At 38.2% G+C, this 20,863-nt stretch overlaps 1 protein-coding gene across 2 annotated transcripts in view; it reads right to left on the reverse strand.

Annotated features, from left to right (window-relative positions):
• Positions 1–19,843, reverse strand: part of LOC106941687 (uncharacterized) — a 29,722-nt gene extending 9,879 nt beyond the window's left edge. The window contains exons 1-16 of one of the 2 annotated variants that reach the window (XM_015024779.1): positions 19,736–19,817; positions 19,439–19,536; positions 14,188–14,219; positions 10,000–10,032; positions 9,821–9,901; positions 8,410–8,442; positions 8,281–8,304; positions 7,221–7,280; positions 7,090–7,136; positions 6,313–6,365; positions 6,008–6,234; positions 5,676–5,929; positions 2,631–2,756; positions 956–1,091; positions 404–451; positions 238–312 (exon numbers count right to left, since the gene is read on the reverse strand). In XM_015024779.1, coding sequence (XP_014880265.1) covers positions 238–312; positions 404–451; positions 956–1,091; positions 2,631–2,756; positions 5,676–5,929; positions 6,008–6,234; positions 6,313–6,365; positions 7,090–7,136; positions 7,221–7,280; positions 8,281–8,304; positions 8,410–8,442; positions 9,821–9,901; positions 10,000–10,032; positions 14,188–14,219; positions 19,439–19,488 — 1,279 coding nt within the window. In that variant the 5' untranslated portion in view covers positions 19,489–19,536; positions 19,736–19,817. Of the gene's footprint in view, positions 1–237; positions 313–403; positions 452–955; positions 1,092–2,630; positions 2,757–5,675; positions 5,930–6,007; positions 6,235–6,312; positions 6,366–7,089; positions 7,137–7,220; positions 7,281–8,280; positions 8,305–8,409; positions 8,443–9,820; positions 9,902–9,999; positions 10,033–14,187; positions 14,220–19,438 lie in introns of both variants that reach the window. The other variant, XM_015024780.1, reaches the window with a different exon arrangement.
• Between the last annotated feature and the right edge of the window lie 1,020 nt (positions 19,844–20,863).

The following is a 20,863-nucleotide window of genomic DNA, read 5'->3' on the forward strand; positions in this document are numbered from 1 at the left end:
CTCTCAATGCAACCAACTCTCCACTGTTGTGGGACAATAAGCTATGTTTCATTAGAAAGCTTCAATAGTCTGCTTGACAACATTAATTTCTAGCACTGGAACGTATGCAACTGGTATCAATACTTCAATATGATTAGACTGAACTGATCGCATACTTCTGTATATAATCTGTTTTGAGTCGGAGCCACATAATAAAACAGAATTAAATTTAATCAAAATAAACAGATGATGATTCACCTGACTCGTCCTGCCACTTCGGTCTTTTACAGGCCATTTCTTCTTCTGAGTGGCTGCTGCTCCTCTGTCTGCCAGCTGCAAGAAAAAGATCGATTTGAGTCACAATGCACAGGCCAAAAACACGAAGCGATATCCGTCTCCCACCGAAGACCGAGAAGGAGCGTACAGATTGTCCTTTTCCTTGACTTTTTTTCTGAGCTGTCCACACAGTCGCCTGAAAAAAAAAAAAAATCAAAAGATGGACATCAACCACACGAAACAGAATATAATCAAAGTAAAACATCAACTATAAATCTCACCAAACAGCTGAAACCGGCTTTCAACAAAATGCATGGAAAGCTATCAGGCTCCCATGTGATTAAATATTGACAATTAATTCCACCTAAATCCTAACAGGTTGCTGTGACATGGTCAAAATGTCTTCGTTATGCTACTGATACTCTCAATGGAATTACCAAATTTTTATTTTAATTGCTCACTAAACAGTCATATTATATTGATTTACAATGTCAAAACAACCAAAGTTATAAAAATATCCTATAAGTTGCTAAGCATTTCTATTAATAAAAAAAAAAAAAACATGGATATTAAATGTGATCCAGACTTTGAGGCAAAATTTTACGCTATTATTTCAAATGAAAAAATAAAGATTTTTTTTCCAAACTAGTGTAAATGCAGCATCATAAACATGGAAGCAGGAGAATAAACGCGCTGGCACCTTCTCTGATGGTGGCAGACCAGACGGTCTCGTCCGTGTCGATCTCTATTAGAGACAATTTGAAAGGAGGCCGCTCCTCAAAGAAAGCTTCAAAGTAGCCTTTCATCTTGGTCACAGCGAGCGTGAACTTCAGCTCCTTCAATGAGACACAAACATGGTTTAGTCACAAAAGCCGAAAAGTTTTTGTAAGGTCCTGATTATTTTCTCCACGTCAACAGAAAGACCTTCATAAAGTCTGCAGAAATGTTGGTCAAAACAAAATACCCAACATATGCAATTAAAAAGGTAAAATGTAAATGTTTCGCAACAAATCTGGACAAACATGAAACCAACACGACTTGTACGTAGAGGTAGTTTTAGGGTAAATGAAAGTATTATTTAAGCTGATTAAAATCTAATTTTATCCAAAGTTGTATCAAACGTCTCTCTTCAAAGTAGGATTTTCCACAGAATTTGGACTCATTTCATTTTACTTAATTTTTTTTTTTTTTTTTTTTTTTTTGGAACCTTGAACCTTCAAATGGTAAGCCTTTGAATCCCAAAGATTTAACTTTGGCCCACCAGCTTCCCGTAAGCTCTTACCGGGAAACAAAATGGTTTCTTTTGGCCCGAGTCTTTGGTCACCACTCAATAAACTGAACAGTGTCTCTGGAGCTGCCATTCAGCCTGTGCGTACCTTGAACTCCTGCATCTTCAGCAGCTGTCCACGCTTTGTGAATCGTCACCTCACACTCATCATGACTCACAGAAGTTACAGGTTCATAATAACCTCCTGCAGAGGTAGTCACTCTTCACAGATCAATTTAAAAGCAGAGTAGGCTCATTCATATTAAAAAGGGAACTATTAAAATGAGAAACACCTAAAATAGTTTTTTTAATAATAACCCTTCAGGGTCATAAACACTGTATTGACTCAGACGTCATGTGTAGGATAAAACATTACGTTAATTGTGTCTACAGTCTTGATAAAATCTCTTATGCACCAGATGAATAATTTTCAATAAATGTTTTTTAGCAACCACAACAAGCAGTGCCTTGTTTTACGCTTTGGTTCGCAGAGAGCTTATGAAATGTATTAAACATTCCGCTTTCTCCGACTTCAATTGCTCAGTATTTGCGTGGACAACACGGGTTGAACGGCTTCGTTCACTTCCTCCGCTGCCATTGCAAAAACTACGATTCTAAAACATCACAGAAAATAAACGCCAACCAGTTCACCGATTGGCTGGATTGAAATTCTACCGGACAAATTGAGTTGAATAGCAGAAAGCCCAGACGGAGCCCTGAAGAGATGAGAATCAAGCAGAATTGTGTAGGAAGGCAATGACCAGACTATATATTTCTCAAATACTGCTAAATTTTGAGAAATTTAGCAGTATTTTTTTTATAGTTTTTAAAAACTATAAAAAAACTGTTTATAGTTTTTAAAGAGGTACAAAATGATCCCATTGATCATTTTGGAAAATTTTAAAAAGACAAAAAAAAGTAAAAAAAAAAAAAAAAAAAAAAAAACAGATCACAAAACAAGCAGAACAATCTTTTGAAAGAAAAATCTAACAGTTTTAAACTATTTTCTAGTTTCCCCAAAATATTTGACATGATTTTTACTGTATAGACCATGATCCAGTCTGAATTATGCCTTATGAACATGACTTATCCACATGCAGAGACACACCTCAGGTTTGATGTCCCCCTCCGGCTCACTCACGAGGCGATACGTCCCCTCGTCCAATTTACACGTGGGAGGCTTATCGATCTTCATGTATCGATTCTTGTAGCCCCGAACTTGTTTGCCTATATCCTGAAATGACAGCGGCACAGAGAGAAAACAAGATGGAGAGGCTCGGTTTCTCAGCAACAACAGGTGGGATAAAAATAACCCTGAAGACGGCGTTTTGCTGGAAAAGGTCACTCCAAGTTCAGCCCGCCGAACAAAAGAATCACGAAAGCTGAGAAACCGCAAGGAAAAACTGACTGCAAACATATTTAAAGAACTAGCATCTCTCATCTGGTTTTATTATTCATCAGCTGGATCCTCCCAGGCCCACACGTTCATGTTCATGCAGCCACATTCACGCTTCCCGAATTACATCACAACTGCTCTGCTTCCCGTAATTCAGGCGTTCAAAAAAAGCGTGTGTTTGGCGCTCTCTCGCTTCTTAAAAATATATTCTGACTTTTTTCCCTCCTCACACAAAAGCTCAACATCACTATCAGTTAGCTATCCGTTAGCTAAAGCCATGCCAATGGCTTTAGCTAACGGATAGCTAAAGCCACTCGTTACGCAAGTTTGGAAATGTGAAGCATGACGAAATCAAAGCAATCACGACCGCAAACACGAACAGAAGTGAAAGTCACCTCCAGCTCTCTGTCTGTTCTTACGGTTTTCACACGTGGTTTCAAAGGTGAGGCATTTTGCTGGAGTTTTAGCCACGGACAACAGAGCTGATCAAAAGTCTGAGATGAGTTGAGTTTTTCTCCCTGTAAAGACGTTTTTGTTTTTTTTTTGTTGTTGTTTTTTGCCGTTTTTCCTTCTCCTGTTTTGTTCTTGCTTGCACACAAATGGAAAAAAAAAATCCAGAATCTAAACACTATTTAGTCACACAGGAAGATTTTTGAAAACTTGTAAATTAATAGATGTCACTGGACACAGGGAGTGTGTAAACCTCCCTTCACGCCCATTAAGACTTTCCACATTTTGTCCAATTACAACCACAAACCTAAATGCTAATAGTTCCAACATCTGACAGACACCCAAACAAACAAGGTGATGCACAACTATTAAGATGAAGGAAAATGTATTAAGTTAAGTAAAAGTCTAGAAAAATACTGAGAAATGAATTTGTCAGAGAACAGCTGATTTTTAACTGAGCTTGAATAACACACAGGTGGACTCATTTACTAATTGGGTGACTTTTGAATGTAATAAGTAGCAGATTTAGGGGCATCAAGGTAAAAGGGGTTGCATAAAAAGGCCTGGCACACCTTTTAGATTTTTATTTGTGGAAGATGTATCAATTTTATGACAAACTGCCCCCAAAATACTGTAATTATTTCAAATTTTCCATTCACAAGACTGGGTGTTTTTCAAGGGACTTTATGTAATTAAGTTTAAACAGCAATTCCACGTCTACAGCATCCAATTATGCAACAGAAACATTTTCTTAGCATCACCACTGAAATTTCGTGGATAGTTGTTAGATAAAACAGGTTTTTTTTTCCTCAAAAAGATTTTGGTGACAGTCAGGTACTGAAATCACAAATAAAACAGGACCCTGAAACTACAGAATGTTTTCTAAAACTCTGACCTCATTTCCAAACTACTTTTGTTTTACAGCTGCAAGATGCTGCTAATAACAGCACAGCTACAGTTTCTGTGCATATTCTCATTATGTGTATGAATTTCATTCATCGTCTCACCTGTAATCATTTACTTGAACTGGGATTTTCCTAAGGTGAAATTTACATACAAATAGCAACAGGTGTGAATTTTTCATCAAATGAAAAAGCCACCCAATTATTTTATGGAGAAAATGTGTATTGTCTCAACGATTACACTATTTAGTCACAATGATAAAGCGTAGAGTTGAAGGAGGCAACCTTCAAATAAATTAACAGAGATGTGTGCGATATGGCAAAAAAATTCATATCACGATAAATATTCTGATGGGTGGCGATAACGATATATATCACAATATGATTTGTATAAAACGTACAATAGAAACAAAAAAGAATCCCAATTAAATGAAAGATATCCATTTGTATGCATTTAAGCTTTTGTGCTTACTGAAGTTGTACTGGTGCATAGCACAATAACAAACAAGAAAAATAAACTACTTGCTCAATTTTTATCTTCACCTGAAAGGAACAGATGGTTGAATTTGGACCCATTTATGTGTTCAACAAGAGAGTAATCCTAAACTTTTATCAAAGCTGGCTTTGGGATCGTCACAGTGTTAGCGCCGCGACTACAGTCATCAACACAGCTGTTCCTGGTCTAAAACCCAGGCCGCTTGGCAATCTGCTGCAAACTTTCAGAAAAAGAGATTTTAAAATAGAGTGGGGAAAAGGCTGGAATTAAGACTCTTGACCTCAACATTGCTGAAAATTAGTGGACTTAAGATTTATTACTGGGAATGTTTCAGAAAACCTGGTATAAAAATTCATTAAAAGTGTTTACTGTACCACCATCTCACTGTGGAGAAAGAATAACTTAAATTTATCATTAAAATACCAGATTTGAGACATTCATTCTTATAAGTAGGCGTGTTATGATAAATTGTCCCAGAAATTATTGCGATAAGCGATAAAATTTTTGTTTTCAGGCCATTTTGAAGTAATATATTGATAATGTCATCATAACGCAAATTCACTCTCAAAGACCAATAAACATTAATTTTATAAAGAAGATATTTTAAATATCCAAAACAAAACACAACCAAAAACAATAAATAAAAGAGAAATAGAAACCATGTGCAACAGAAGCTATAAATAAAATGCATGATGACGTCTCTTGGAGAAAAATTGCCTTTCAAATAATCATTAGATAAATTAATCATTAATTATCAAACTCATTTTGATTTATAATGTGATTAATTTTTTACTGATAAGGAGAGCATATAAACTTCTCTCTGGAACAGTAGAGCTGCTGTTAGCCAAAACTGCCCCAGAATGCCTCTGGTTTCTCACTAGAGACGACTGACTGGCAGTAAGTGCTTACTTTAATGTCGGACGAGCTGTTTGTCGCTAGGTAGACGTGGAAGCTGTAGTTGTTGGTGTCGCTGCCGAGCTGCTTGTAGACTAGAACCACCCCGTGGTGCTCCACGGACCCTGACTTCTGAATGATGGGACCGACCGGCGAGAGGGACGTCACGTTCCACTTCACGTGGCTTCCTGAGTGGTCTGCGGTCGGCTCAATGAGGGGACCGTTGTCCTTAACGTGCAGAACCTTGAACGTCAGGTCCTCCTCTGGATCTTTGGGAACACACCAGTTTCATTTTAGCTCTTTTAAACTGTGCGCCTCGGTAAAAAGACGTTACACGATATTCTTACGGGCTAAGCAGATGGAGTGGGGGAACTGGATAGAGGTGAGGACAGACGCGTCCTTGTCGACGGTGTCGACGTTGAAGATCGGTCCGGCGAACTTCCAGGAGTTTGGCAGGAAGGAGCCAAACTTGGACCAAGACAGAATAGAATACCGCACCAGAACCGGCTCGCTTGCTTCGAAGACCAGACCGGTGACCGAACACTCATACGTGCCTTCTCCTTCCAGCTGCAACCTACAAACATTCACAGAGTGAGTGGCGGAGCGTTTTACTGCGTCAAGGTCTGCTGCAGAGACGCCGCGTCTCACTCACTGGAAACGTCCCTTAGACTTCCTCTGAGGAGTAACAAGCTCCGTGCCGTGAGTCTGTCAGAAACACACACAACTTATTCATTCACATAATCAATAAAGTATAACACAAACAATACAAGAAAGATAAATAAAAAGGAAAATTAGTTGTTTTTTTGTCATCTGTAAAATACAATGCTGATCAGATGTATTTTCAGACTTATCCTGAATTAGCTTTTTGGTCTCAACTAAATGTTTTAAATTTCATTTTAAAAAATGTAACCAGAGAAAATGCAAAAATAGGGTTATTTTTAAGGGGGAAAATGTGACCCAAAGCCACCCAGCCCAGTGACAAAAATGTCATTTCCTCTTGTTAAATTATGAATTAACTGTTTTAACCACATTCAAACCCAGGTCTGACCTGCTGAATCAGGAAATCACTTAATCCAGCATTTTAAGAAAAAACAAAAAACAAAAACAAAAACAAAAAACATATGTAATGGTAATGTTTCTTGGGTCGTTCTGCTTCTTCAAGACGACACAGAATGACTTAATTGATGGAACCATAAATTTTCCCTACCAGTAAACCTTTCCTGCCATCAGTTAAAGGACATTCAGCTGCAGAACAGGTTGATTTTGATAACTTTTATTCCCCTTAATACATAAAACTTGAAAACTATATTTTGTATTACTTTGGCAAAAATGCTGAAACTGAAGAAATCTCTAACCTGGTGCCGTGTCGCAGCACGGCGCCAGCAAAATAAAACAATATACGAAGAATACATCTGGTTTCTCAGCTCACCTGATGGACGGATTTGCATTTTTCACAGCATATCTTAAATCGTTCATCTGTCAGGAGGATAGATAAACAAAAGCGTTGAAACAGAGTTGTTCTCGTAATATCGACGCTACATCAACATACGCTATGCTCACCTCTCCCATTTACAGCAGCGGCTTGAGGTTCAGCTCCTGCTCCTTCAGATCCAGAATTCCCTGTTTTCCATAGGATACATGTCACTTTATAGCAGCTGCAAAAGGCTGGATTATGAGGTTAAAATCCAAGTCCCTCAGGATCAATGTTTGTTCCTTTACAAACATTTACAACCAAGCTGGTTCATTTTTGAACTCGATCAAGAATCTGCGAGTAAAAATCCTGATGCAACATCTCGTCTGTGCTGTTTGCCAATTCATCAATACAGCATCTTTCCTCTGACTCTACAGCAAAGCTCAAGTAAAGAACTGCTTTCACAATGTACTTAGGGCTCATTCGAGAAACACAACCACTTTTGACAGGTGATAAAGAATAAAAACTGGTTGGGGACAGTGAAACTCAAAGATCAATCAGGGCTACACAAAGGCCAAATGGCTCCCTTCCGGTGGAGGCACAAGCCTTAAAAAAAAAAATATTTATCTCAGTTGTGCCGCTGCCGCTTTTTGACCGAGCCACATTCTGCATCTGGTTTCTGTTTCAGTGCTACGCTAAAGGGTTAATTAATTTATTTATTTAAGAATTATTTACTGCATCATCGCTAGTTCTAAAGTGTAAGACTGAAAACATTAAAATGGATCAAATCAAGCTGGGTAATCCTACAGCATGAAATTATTTAAAGCACAATTTAAGATTTATTAAACCTTTATTTTACCAGAAATCATACAAAAAGTATATCTTTATTTATGTCTGCATGAATGACGTTAGACATGTCACCAACTTACATTAAAGATAAAGTGATATTAAACTGTAGCACTCAAGACATTTTCCCACTTCTCCATTTCATAAAAAAAAATAAATCTACTGATTCCATGTAGTCATTTAAACAAGTATTAATATAAAGTGATACCGCTGAGCGCTAAATGAAACTCATCTGACAACTTGTGGAAAATTATAAATGTAAAACTGCCTGTAAAGTAGCAACAGCTCAGACAGTTTAGCAATTAACATCTAAACAACCGAGGAGCAGCTTGAGCAAACAGTCTGATTTATTACATATCTTACCGTTTTTATGTTCCTCTTTGTCATCTGCAGGGAAAATGTAAGAAAAAAGCAGATAAATGCAAAAGTGCTCACAATAATTCCTGGCGCAACATCAATTTTTGAATTGTTTACATGGAAACAAAGTCTTACCTTCTCCCTTTTCATCGTCTTCAGCGCCCCCTTCTGATGAAAGTTGGAATGCAATAAATAAAAAAAGAAAGAGGACACAGGATGAAAAAGATACTAAGAAATGCAATTCTAGTTTATATAATTATTTTTAAAAAATATATAGCAGTTTAATTCACGAACCAAATCAAATCAGAGTTTTTATAAAGATGTAATTTCTACAAAGAAAATTATTTATTAGTCGGGGTAGAAGAGTAATAGAAAACCACCAGATCTGATGCTGATTCTGTGAATGATCAAATCAAATATTAATGTGGGGTTCAATCAGTGACGCCATTTACTATATTTTGAACAAACGGGCGGCTCTTATTTATGCAAAATAGGAGTAAAATTTTGGGATCAAATGATCCCAAAAAATTTAAATAGAAACCGAAACCAGAAAGACTCGGAGGAAGGTTAACGTCATGGAGTGGTCAAACCAGTCCATCCCTAATCTGATAAAAAATGCTTTGCATTATGAAACAGGCCATTATATATGAGATTACAGTTCAAACTGTAGGATGTTACTAGAAAGATTTAGTCAAAAGAGACTGAATTTACAAGTAAAGCAGTTATCAAATTTCTTATAGCTGGTCTCAAAGTCCTCTTCATCAAAGCTCCGCAATCATCATCATCATCAGGATTATTACTGTCCCTTTAAGAAGCTGTACGCGTTTCAAAAATGCCAGTTCTGCACACACAGAGCAAAGGGACATCGTACATTCAATAGCCACTCAAACGGGTCAAAGGTCATATCCACAGTTTGTATGTAAAACTAGATGCAAGAAATATTTGATTTGCATTTAAAATGTGGAGAAGTATTTTAAATGCTTCAAAGCAGCACGTATCGCCACAGAAACATCGTCTGGTGGTTTCCAGTTTTAATTTTCACACCACAGTTCATCTTCAGAGTAACCGTCTATGTTCTCCTTTCTTCTGGGTTTTGAGGTCAGTGTGAGAAGTTCATGAATTGCTTTTATAAAAACAAGAAACAGTCCGGGGGGGTGGGGGGAGAGTGTGTCTAGCTTTCTAAAAGGTCAAAAAGAAAAAACTCAGCTTCTCAGCATCTCTGAAATGTAGATTTGTTGTTTTTTTTTTTTTTTTGCATTTGTTCCTGGAAGGATGACTAATTGGCGGAAGTTGAAACTTGGTTTCAGTGCCGTTATCTTAGTTTGACCACTTTTTCTTTTTTTTTAAATGTTAAAACTAACATACAACGCCTTGACACTTATTGACACTCATGCATCATGCATTTGTCTATTTTCTTATGCCAAACGAAGCGCATGTCTTTTCCTACCATTTCTTCTCAAACTTTGTATTATCGTTGTGCCTCCTAATCTGACAGAGTTTTACTTTAAAGACAGACAATCTAAGTGAGCGATTCAAAGAGTCTCACCAGAATTCTTCTCCTCCTCCTCCTCGTCGTTCTCCTCCTCATCCTCATCTGAGCTCTCCTCAGTGGATGCTCCTGCAGTCTCTGTGATAGACGGGTCAAATAATTGGGGGAAAAAAAAAAAAGGTTTACCACAGTCAAAGTTTTAAAACTGCAAACTAAAAAAAAAGCCAACTGCTCACCTGAACTGCTGCCATCACCCTCTGACAGGTTATCTGCAAACAACAAATCAATTTAAGGTTAAAACTGCTTTCTTCTTATTTAACTTGTGCCAAATCTTTATATTTTACTAAAATATTAATGCTGAGTGATTGTGACATGTTTACGACCTTGCAATTACATTCAACTTGGAAAGAAAAGCAACATTTTGAAAAGATTTGACTGTTTTCTTTTTACACTCACATGTTTTGTGTTGTAACCTACAGGGCTCTCTCGGGATTATGGGGGAATTTTTTTTTCTTTTGAATTCCCCCCCCGCAAAAACGTTCTAGTCAGCTCATTTTCTGAAAGTCCTTCTGCTACAATATAGGGTTTAAGGCTTTTACATATATGTTAATATCTTGTCTGTGATATATTTGAAGTTTAAAATATTTTTCTTTGGGATAAAAATGCACCAGACTTATAAAATATAAAAGAAAAACAGGTCAAATGAGGGCTTCCCATCCCCAGTCTGAAACGGAAATAGTAAAGGAAAAAAATAAAGTAAAAATAAATGTATTCAAACTATTTGGACTGTTTTTGAGTTACGTTTACAGGGTAATAAAGTCATCTGACAGATTTGGTCGTGTCTTTTTCATGTTGGTGGTCTGACCAACACAGACCACCATAATAAATCAATTTTCAACCAGTTTCTACATCGAAGAGTTAAAAATGTATGAGCACGTTTTCACTGAGGCTCTTTGCAGTTGTACACACGTATACAATTTTAAATTGGCATTTGTACAAAATAGAGCAGGATGTATTTGCTCATTTGTTGTGAGGTAGCGCAAAAAAATAAAAAAAAATGTCCCCACTCCCTTTGGGGGTGGTCTCCGTGGTAACCAGAAAACACCCAATTCTGCAGAAGAAACAGAAATACATGTACTGTGTGAATTAAGTCCTCTTCTACTTTCTCACAGACCGAAGTCTATTTAAAGCTGCAAAAACCTGACGCTCAAATGTTTCAGCACCCTTGTTGCTGCGAAACAGTTTTCTGACATAACTACATTACATTTTTTTTATTTTCAAAAGCCGCAGCAGGTGCAGCCCCGGAGAGACTTCGTCATAGAGCCTCCTTAAGAATTTTATTTTCACCCTCTTCAAAAAAAAAAAAAAACCCTAAGCACGGCTAAATGACATCATCACCTTTCATATATGCAGAGTTAACCACAAATGAACTGTGTGGAGAGGCATGCAAAAGTGTCAAGAATTAACATGCTGACACATATTTGTTGATGGGTCCGGAGGAGTCTGTGCTCCAGCAGTTAGTGCCATCTGGATGAGTGCCTCGCTGTCTGATGGATGGGGCCCGTCCTCTTCGTCAGCCCACAGAGTTTTATCTTGGACTAACAAGCAGATGCTGCCATCAGTGCACCACCCTGATCAATCTCCCTCCCTCACTTTGCTCAACCCCCCTGCTTCACCTCTCCCACACCCTCTTCCCTTCCTCCTGTCCTCGTATGCCTCGGGTTCTGGATGAAACCATCCCTCTTTGTAACCCGACCATCTCTTTCCTCTCTATTAAAACAAACAAGCCAAGTGGTTTCCGTACCTACCTACACTTAAAAATGCATGCTTGCATGTACAACTGTGCTGTTACACAAAGCTGGAAATCTGTGGACGTAGCCTGCCATCTGCTGGTCAAAGCATCATAGTACACATCACTAAAAAAAAAAAAACTCACCTGTGTGACTGCAGTGCCCTTTGAACCTTTTCAAAACTACAAATTTCACAGCATTTTATTTGTATTTTGTCTAACAGAACAGAAATGAGCACATAATTGTGAAGTTGGAGGGAAATTACGACGACTGAAAAACTCATTACGGTATAAACGTCTTATAACAGTTGCTTTTGACAATTATTTAGTTCTTTGCTTCAAATATTGTCAAACTGGTGACGTAACATTTCCTGTTCCATCTACAGTTTCTTCTCGAGCGGTTGTTCTTATTTTCTTCTTTCAGTCCATGGTGCATCTTATTTTCAAGCAGTTATGAGGCTCGACGGCAGAACATGAAACTGCTGCTGCCCAAGTCGTTCAACACATCGTTGCTAGGTAACCAAAGAGCGAGTTAGTTGATGCTAACAGCTTTGCTTAGCTCGCCATGAAAGGATGAGCAGCTGAAGCCACTCCTCTGCATACATCCCCCAGAATGCAGTGCTTTTCCGAATCGGAGTGACATTGACATTGATCATGCGTCTATAAAATGTATTGTTATTGATTTATTGCCCAGCCTAAAATAATTCTGATAAGTGTTGTTGTGCACCCATAGACTGAAATGTCGGATCATTTGTAATTGCTCGAGATCAGTCAGACGGCTTAAAAATTTATTCAAACATTCATTTCCAGGTGTTGAGACGGAGTCTAAATTGGATTGGACAGAGTCGGTGAAATACGATTATGCGTTGATATGAAACTTTTTCATTATCATCCTGCTGAAAAGAGAACCTCCACTCCAGGTTCAAGTCTTTGCAGTCTATAATTAGCTTTCTTCCAGTAGCTCCATCCATCTTCCCATCATCTCACATTATACATTCAGCTCTTTGGTTGCAAAAAAAAAAAGAGGAAAAAGTCAAATAAAAAAATGTCCCTTTTCCCCACAGATGTCCCATATTTTGTGTCAAAGAGACAAAATGTCAGAGTTCAGAATCACTGATCCAAGTCATTTTTTTTCTCTGATATGAACTTTGTCTTGAGTTGAATGAAAACTGGAAAAGAATGTAAAGATAATATGAAAATTCTCATCAGTCAACATGCCATTTTACACTAACAACACAAAATTGCAAATTTGTGCTATACTTTTATTAGTTGTTGAAATTGCTAAGCCTTTGTCCATGTTTGTGAAATGCATGTAAAGATGACAGAGAGTAAAAGTCCAGTGATGAGAACGAGCAGGTTGCCTGTAAACCTGCGAGACGGGATTTGGAGCGGCCACACAGTCGGTAAACAACTTTCTAGAACCGGGTGCTGATATGAATAATCAGACATGAAAGGTTGTTTGTCATAAACCGCCAAGACAATAAGACAATGGTCAGACTTGTTTCAGGGAGATAGGAAAGCACAATTAGCAGAAGGAAAACTAAAGGCTTATGAAGTTTTATGGTCAGATCATTTATCATAAGCCATAAAGCTAAAGGACAGAGGCACAAAAACACAAACCCAGAGCGCCCAGGATCTCAGGAGAGGAGGCTTACATTTCAAAAAGACGCAAACCAAACGTTAAGATGTTTGCTTTGGGGAAGATAGTTAATCTCTGAGCTGCAGATGCATGAAGAATTTGCATGAACTCAAGCGTTTGTGTAGAGGAACCTGCATTCAAACTGGTTACAGCAAAAGAAGAATGTGTAAATTTTTTTTGGCTTCTTCAGAAAGATGCAGATATAGATGTGAAAATGTAAAAAGGTAGAATCACAGCTGATGTAATTTTGCATCAGATTCTCCTAAGTGATCAGAGGATCTGTGCAGAGAACGCAGTAACTCCTCCAGAGCTACTATGAGCGGCTTAGCTGCTTCTTCTCTGATTTGCTCTCCTTGCTTAGCCTGTCTGTCTGTCTGTTGTTCACATCTTGGTAGGTTTACAAATGTGCCATGTTTCCATGAACAGAGATCTGTGGGATGTTTAATAATCTAACAGCATTAAACTTTCTCCACAACTTCATCCCTGGCCTGTATGCTGAATTCCTGGTTCCTTATGATGGTGTTTTTTCACCAATGTTATCTAACAAACCTCTAAGGTCTTCAATTATAGGACTTATAGGGAAATTAAACACCACAAAGGTGTGTTACGAGCTAAAACGTTCAGGGGTGTAAACGAGAATCTTTTAAAAGATGGATGAATGATTCCATTTCTGAAATATAACTGGACTAACAAATACGTATCAATTTTTTGGTTATTGATTCAATCATGATCATTTAAAAGTCATTTTCTTCTTGGTTTAGTTTGCTCTCGCGCAGAACTGTGGTAAAACCAACCTAGTAATACGTGGCACCACTGAAAACAAACGTGTTGACATGACTTTGCAAACATACTGCAGTCCTTTCAGGCAAATGATATGAAAAGCACTGAGAAGAGAAACCGCACAAAAGATGCAGCGCCGCATGGGCCTCCCGGCAAAGTCAAAGCAAACAGAGAAGCTCACAGCAATAAAATAAAGAAGGAACTGAAAGTGAGTACCTTTGTTCGCCAGGGCAGGGACGTCCCCGTCTCTGTAAGACAGAAAAGATAAACGCAAAATTATTTCAAACAAATCAAAGTGACGAACACAATGACGATGCTGGACGTAGTTTATCTTAGTCTCAAATTCTACCAATGAACATTAGTGAGAATTGTGAGACATGCAAGAAAAACAGGAATCTAGTAATCACGCTGTGGAAAGATGCAAGTTCCCACCAAATAAAATCCTCTGGAAACCTTAAAAATGTCAAGTCCTTAATTTTCCCCAGCAAGCTTCAAATCTAACATCAGTCGATGAAACTTTTATCAAAAGCAATTCCAATAAAAAGTTGAGATAAGAAAACAAAAAAATCAACTTGTGTGAGAATGAAACCATCACATTTTTTTAACGAGCAAATTATTCTGCTTACTAAAGCATAAGTAGGGTTAATAATATTTTCGCCGAGTGTTTAATTGCACACATTGACTTAATTTAAGTGCTGAGGTAAATTTTTATGGACTTGTAAATGGAGCACAATTTGCTGATGAAGTGAGCGCCTGGGCTAATCCCAGCAACGCCATGTTTTATAAACATGGTGGGTCTAACGGACTTTGAGTTGGGGTTTTATGACGAATTAGAGACACTTAGTGATAGATTGACGTTGGCTATTAAATGCCTTCACAGTTGTGTACCCTGTCCGGCTTTGGTAATTTCTTACTTGACTTTTTCTAGGTTTGAGAACCTAGAAAAAGGGATGGATCCCTACCTAAGGTGCAACAAATCACACCTGCAGGAGAGATGTTTTATACCCGCTTTCACCACCTTTTATTTAGGATAATCTACTCATAAATGACTCGTAACTGAGGAAATGTGACTATTTAACAAAATCTAATAGGCAGTTACTCCAGGTGGTTTCAATTTGTCATATTTCAGAAGTATAAACATGAATCACAATCAAAAGAAATACAAATTGGTTTGATTATAACATTTTACTGAGAAAATAAGCTTTTTGTAAGATTTGAACATTTTTTTAGGATAATTTATCTACGCGATTCTTCAAAACGCTACACAAAAATAAATGGCTTTGTAATGCTTCAAAATAGATTAACACAAAACAAATGAAATAGAAGTAAAAAGGAAACAAATGGAAATGCATTAGTAAGAAATAGGGGTACAACTTGGTCAAGGGCCATTGAAGACAACAAAACCACATCGTCTGCATAAAACAGAGCAAATAGAAAAGAAAAGAATGAATCTCTGGGCAGCATAGCGCCGTTATGACGTCACTTTGCTTTTATGTCAGGTAAAACACAAAACCTGAAGAAAATGTTCCATTTCCCCTCAAAATATATCAGATTATAATGTGTATGAGGCCTAAATTTGTGGAACAAAGTCAAAACTAATAAGTATTCTTACATGATTATGTTAGATTGGTATTATACTGGACATGTTTTAGACAAGAGTCCTGACAGCCCATCTAAAAATAAATTGTATGATTTATTTAATGGTATTCAAACTGTTTTTTTTTGTTTTGTTTTTTTTATTATTATTATTTTTAAGAAGAGCAGCTCGACAGCCTGCTGATACAATGCGAGTTTCAACAAGAGGCAACATGTCTGATTTCTATTAGGAGGACGAGGGAGAGTGCAAAATACCCACAGGGAGGCGTGGTGAAACAATTCATCTGCCTCTTTTCCTGTTTCTCTCTGTCGGCTGTAAAAATGTTAAAACTCCCTAGAACATGAGCCAAATGGTGAATTAGGAAATGGGGATATGTCATCTGGCAGCTGTTTATCCCGATAAGGAGCTGCCACTTCCTTTTCTTTTACAATAAATGTCCAGGAAAAACAGTATTTTCTCTCTCTCCCTCTTTCTTTCTCTCAAGGTCGTTTGAATTGTGCCTCTCCCAAATAGAAGCACCACAGCTGCTGCACGGAGCTCATTAGCTGGTTGCCTTGGTAATCATCGCTTCCTCTGACATGTGGGTTTTGAGGTTGTTTAAATGTTTTCATACAAGCAAAACACCCTGTGTGCGCCTTTAGATTACTCTGCTGTAAGTCCTTTCGGAAACTTGTCCCACGGTATTCCACAGCAAGTCCAACACAGCAAACCTGACCAGGATTAGTTTCAGGTTGGCTTTGTTTGGGTTGTTGTTGTCGCTTGACGTCCTGGGTCAACGTCTAAGATAAGATATGATAAACATGACTGCGAGGATGCCGTATTCGATTACAAACCAGCTGCCACTGGACCGTACAGTTTTGTATTGACATCTCTTGAACTTTTCCACATTTTTTAAATCATACTACAGCCACGATCTACAATGCATTTCATTGGAATTTCATGTCATGGCGCAACACAAAGTATTACGTGAAAGAAGAAGAAACAGGTAGAGGGACGAGCAATAAACAACCACAATATGTATCACAATAGAATATTGATCATTTCGCTGAAGTCTGGTCCAGAACCGCACAGCATTCTGGGGGATGTAGGCAGAGGAAAGAGTTTAGCCGCTCGACCTCTCGGGGCCAGACAAGCTAAGGTTGGTTGCGTCAACTCTTTGGTTACCTAGCAACAACCTGTTGAGTAGCAGTTTCATGAGAAAATTGAGTAAACTGTGAGAAAAGTTAATGTCCCCACTTTGGCAGTATTTTACAAATTTAAAACAAAAACTAATCAATAATTATCAATCTGCACTGATATGAAATACTCTTGTGATACTTTGTCAGCCATATTGCCAACCCCTAAAAAGATATTTTAAGTTTATTTTACAAGTAAAATCTGAAATACATGGCGTGCATTTGTTTTCAGTCCCTATATCAATAAATTACAGTCCTTACAAACTTAAAGTTCTTTTGAAAATGACTCAAATTCAGGCTGACTGGATGGAGAACTCTGTAAATCAATTACCAAAACCTGCCACAAATAACACATCGATACTATTTGACATAAACCATTCGATTGTAGCTCAAGCTGCATGTTTTCTTTTTGTTGCCTTCAACATGTTTTCTGTCAGAATTATTTAGTTTTGTCCAACTTCTCATCTACTTGAACCAGCGTCCCTGTTTGTGTTTTATCCCTATAGCATGTTTCCACAATACCATTTGTGATGGCGTCAGTGCTGATGTATGCCTATTTTTTCTTTTTTTTACTTCTCGTCATTCTCATCTGTGCTTCCTCCACTACGTGACCTTTACTACACCACGTGAGCAACGTCATTTGTGTCAGGTGTGAACATCTGCTAACTGAGAAAATCTGTCCAACTGGCTGATTTTAGCATGCAAAATGCACATTCAAACACTTGGAGTACATTTCACAACAATTACTGCGCTACAAAATGTCCTTTGAGATATACAAATTGCACACACATTGAAATGATAATATATTTGTCATGTCGTGTTCTGCTTTACTTCTAGAGTTACAGTAGACTACAAGGCAGTGCCTTCTATGATTGGTGATAATAAACATTCACCAATAATGTTCAACAAATGTTGGGTTAGGGTTCATATTAAGCTTAAATCACATACAAATGGATTCTATCTCATAATTAGGCGACTTCTGAAGGTAGATGGTGGCAACAGGTTTTAATCAGGAGTATCAGATAAAAGGGGATAAATAAAAATGTAATTTTTATAATCATCTATCACATGAAATGTCAATGAAATGAGGTAAAGCTAAAGTTTAGGGACTGTACATACTTTTTCTACGCACTGTTTTCTTCTTGACATCCAAGGTTTGGGTTTATTTTTTTACTTCCTCTGTTCTCATGTGCCTCAGTCCTCCTTCTGTCTTCAGAGGGCTTTAGTTTCAGCAGAAAGCTACAGGCCACAACATCTTCTATGCTCCCCTCAACTTCCCGTAAGCACAGCGAGAGGACATCTGTGTGTAGACAAACTACCGCCAGTTAGGCCGCATCCATAATGACGCTGGAGCAAAAGAAAATGGAAAAAAAAAGAAAAGAAAAAATCCTGACCAAATTATTTTTCTTCAAATCATTAATTTCTGTGTTTCTAATTAATCATCAGCGTCAAACGGAAAATGTGTTGTTGCTGCTGTTTATAGGTCTCAGAAGTTTGTTTTTTTTAAATAACATTCCTCAAGAAAAACTCATCTGTTCACTTCAAACCTGTACAGCAGAGTCTGATTCTGTGAGCTCTCAAATCACAATATTGATCAACCTTATTAAGTGATTGTCACTCTGATATTTCTTTCCACAGCAGCTATGAATCTCAGCTGTCTAAGAAAGCAGTACGGACGGAAAAAGAAAGCGGACCAGAACACAGACTTGAGTAACCCCAAAAGAAAGAGCTGCAGTTTGATGCATGTAATCTGATCCAGGAGAACAATTTTTAAAAACTCAACAACACCGTTAGCCTATTGATTCACATACTGTGATCAGCAGTGTTAAAAGTAGAGACGAGGGTCAACAAAACCCAAAGCTGCTTCTACTGTAGTTGAATCACATTTAGGAAAGTTAGTCTGAAACCTTTTCATTGTTTTAAGATTTCTCCAGAAAATACATGCATGTTGTTCTGTTAAAACCTGCAGCTATTTGCTTTTAATATTACACCGTAGTGTTGATCTGGTGTTATGCAGGGTTCATATGGGGACTTTGCCATGCAGCTGATGGTACAAACAGAACCTGGGCAGTGTTGTATGTCACTGAGCAGAATGAGTCATCAGTATCAGCTCACCTGCTGGTACAACAATAACATGAAGTGGTTAACATAGAGGAAGTGACTGATGAGGATTCTCAACTTTTTTTTTATGTTATGGTAAAAAGCATAACACATCTGGCGTGTCTAAATAAATATACAATAAATAACTACAATCCCAAACTGTAAATATGAAGCTGGCGTGTTTACAAATGTCAGATTTTTGTTTTCTGGCGTTATGAAAGAGTCGCAAACTATGCTGATCATTTAACTTTCTTTTTGGCGCAACGTGAATGACACAGTTTTGTAGGTGACTCATCCAACTAGTGTAACAACACAACAGCGTGCTCCGCAGAGACGCCAACAAACAGATACAACTTCCTTCTCCTTTTATGCCTGAAATTACTTTCAGTTTTACATGTTTTTTCTTTCTTTCTTTCTTTCTTTTTTACAACAGGGAAGCACAGCTTGTGTTTCCTGCTCGCTTGTCTGTTTTACACAAACTGGTGAGCCTCGGCTCGACAACAAAACAAAAGACCTCCACTTCCTGTGCCCGAAGCGACAAAAGACCTCCGCGTTTATGTTTTGTTTTAGTAATCGATGGCGGGGGGAAACTCACCCGTCTTCCAGGTGGCATGCCGCTCCACAACTCGCCATCTCCGCCACCATCCCTCGGCTGTAATCTGCAGTTTCTCCTCTGAAGCTGCTGCGCCGAGCGTGTAAAAAAAAAAAAAAAAAAAACCTGAGGGGAGGCAACGTTATCACCTCATCTACATTAAAGGCGCTTAAGCTGACCGTAGGTAAGGTCTCATGTCACGTTAAACGCCACGCGCCTTTTGCTTTTTCAAAACGTAAAAAAAAAAAAAAAAAAAAAAACTGCCTTGCGTTATAAACATAACATCATTTAATCCAAACCTGCACATGCGTTTCAGCGGCAGGCGATTTTCGATTTGCAGCAAAACACATCAGGGCATTGTCTCTTTACAGGCAAACAGCGCCCTGCGATTCCAGCGGATAAAGATCATTTATGCAAATGAATAGCGTCTGGCCACAGCACTTTGCCTTAAAGGGCTGCAGCGCTGCGCAGTTGCGGCGCAGCATTTGGAGGGGCAGCGACGTAGGCGGGAGCATCACCCCGCCTTTCCTGGACTATTTTAATGTCATACTTATGATTTACAGACTTGTTTAAGAGTGTCTGGGATAAACCAGGTTTGTAACTTATAAACAAATGAGCAGGAATCAATTAAACCACCTTTGCTTTTAAGCTGGGAGCCTTTCTGTACAATCAGTGGGTGCGCACCATTTGTCAGCCGGTGAAGCAATAAAGCAAAAGATCATTTCAAACGGCGCAGCAGACGGATGGCCCCGCTGTGATCCACCAACAAGAGCTCTGCCGAACATTTCTTATGGTTCAAAAGCAATTCTAAACAAATGGATGTGAATGAACTCGGTGTTCCAGCTGTTTTGCAATTTTCTGGACGTTTGTTCCAGATTTGCGGTGCATTAAAACCTAATGCTGCTTCTCCACGTTCGGTTCTGGTTCTGGGGATGCAGAGCAGACCACTGGAACCAGAAGGAAGACCTGTGGAGGATAGAGGAAAGGAAAGCTGCATGATGAATTCCAGACTGTTAGCCAAGAGGTGATGTGTGGTGAGTGGTGCAAAGCCCAATGAACAGCCTAATAAAGTCAGTCCGTGAGTGGAGCCGTGTTTCTTCTTAAATTGTATATTTTACGCCACTCTGTATTTGATACATATCAGACTTACATATCAAGACAAATCAATGGCTGTTTTTCTTTTAGTTGCCTTAACTGTAGGCAATAAAATCATTTTTCTAAACTGGAAAACAAGAATAAACACTAACATAGTATTCCTTGCATAATGTGTAAATAAGAGGAACGTTATTTACACAATGTTCCTCTTTTCTATTTCTCATTTTCTATGTAAAATTCTTCTAATAGTTTTCCATATTTGTTTTTAGGGAGTTGTTTACAATCTGCAATCCCAATATGACTTACTTTCTATTTGGGCTATTTAATTGTACA

Source organism: Poecilia latipinna, unplaced genomic scaffold, assembly GCF_001443285.1.
Source record: "Poecilia latipinna isolate Pla-1442-1.1 unplaced genomic scaffold, P_latipinna-1.0 Scaffold3805, whole genome shotgun sequence".
NCBI classification, from domain to species: Eukaryota; Metazoa; Chordata; class Actinopteri; order Cyprinodontiformes; family Poeciliidae; genus Poecilia; species Poecilia latipinna.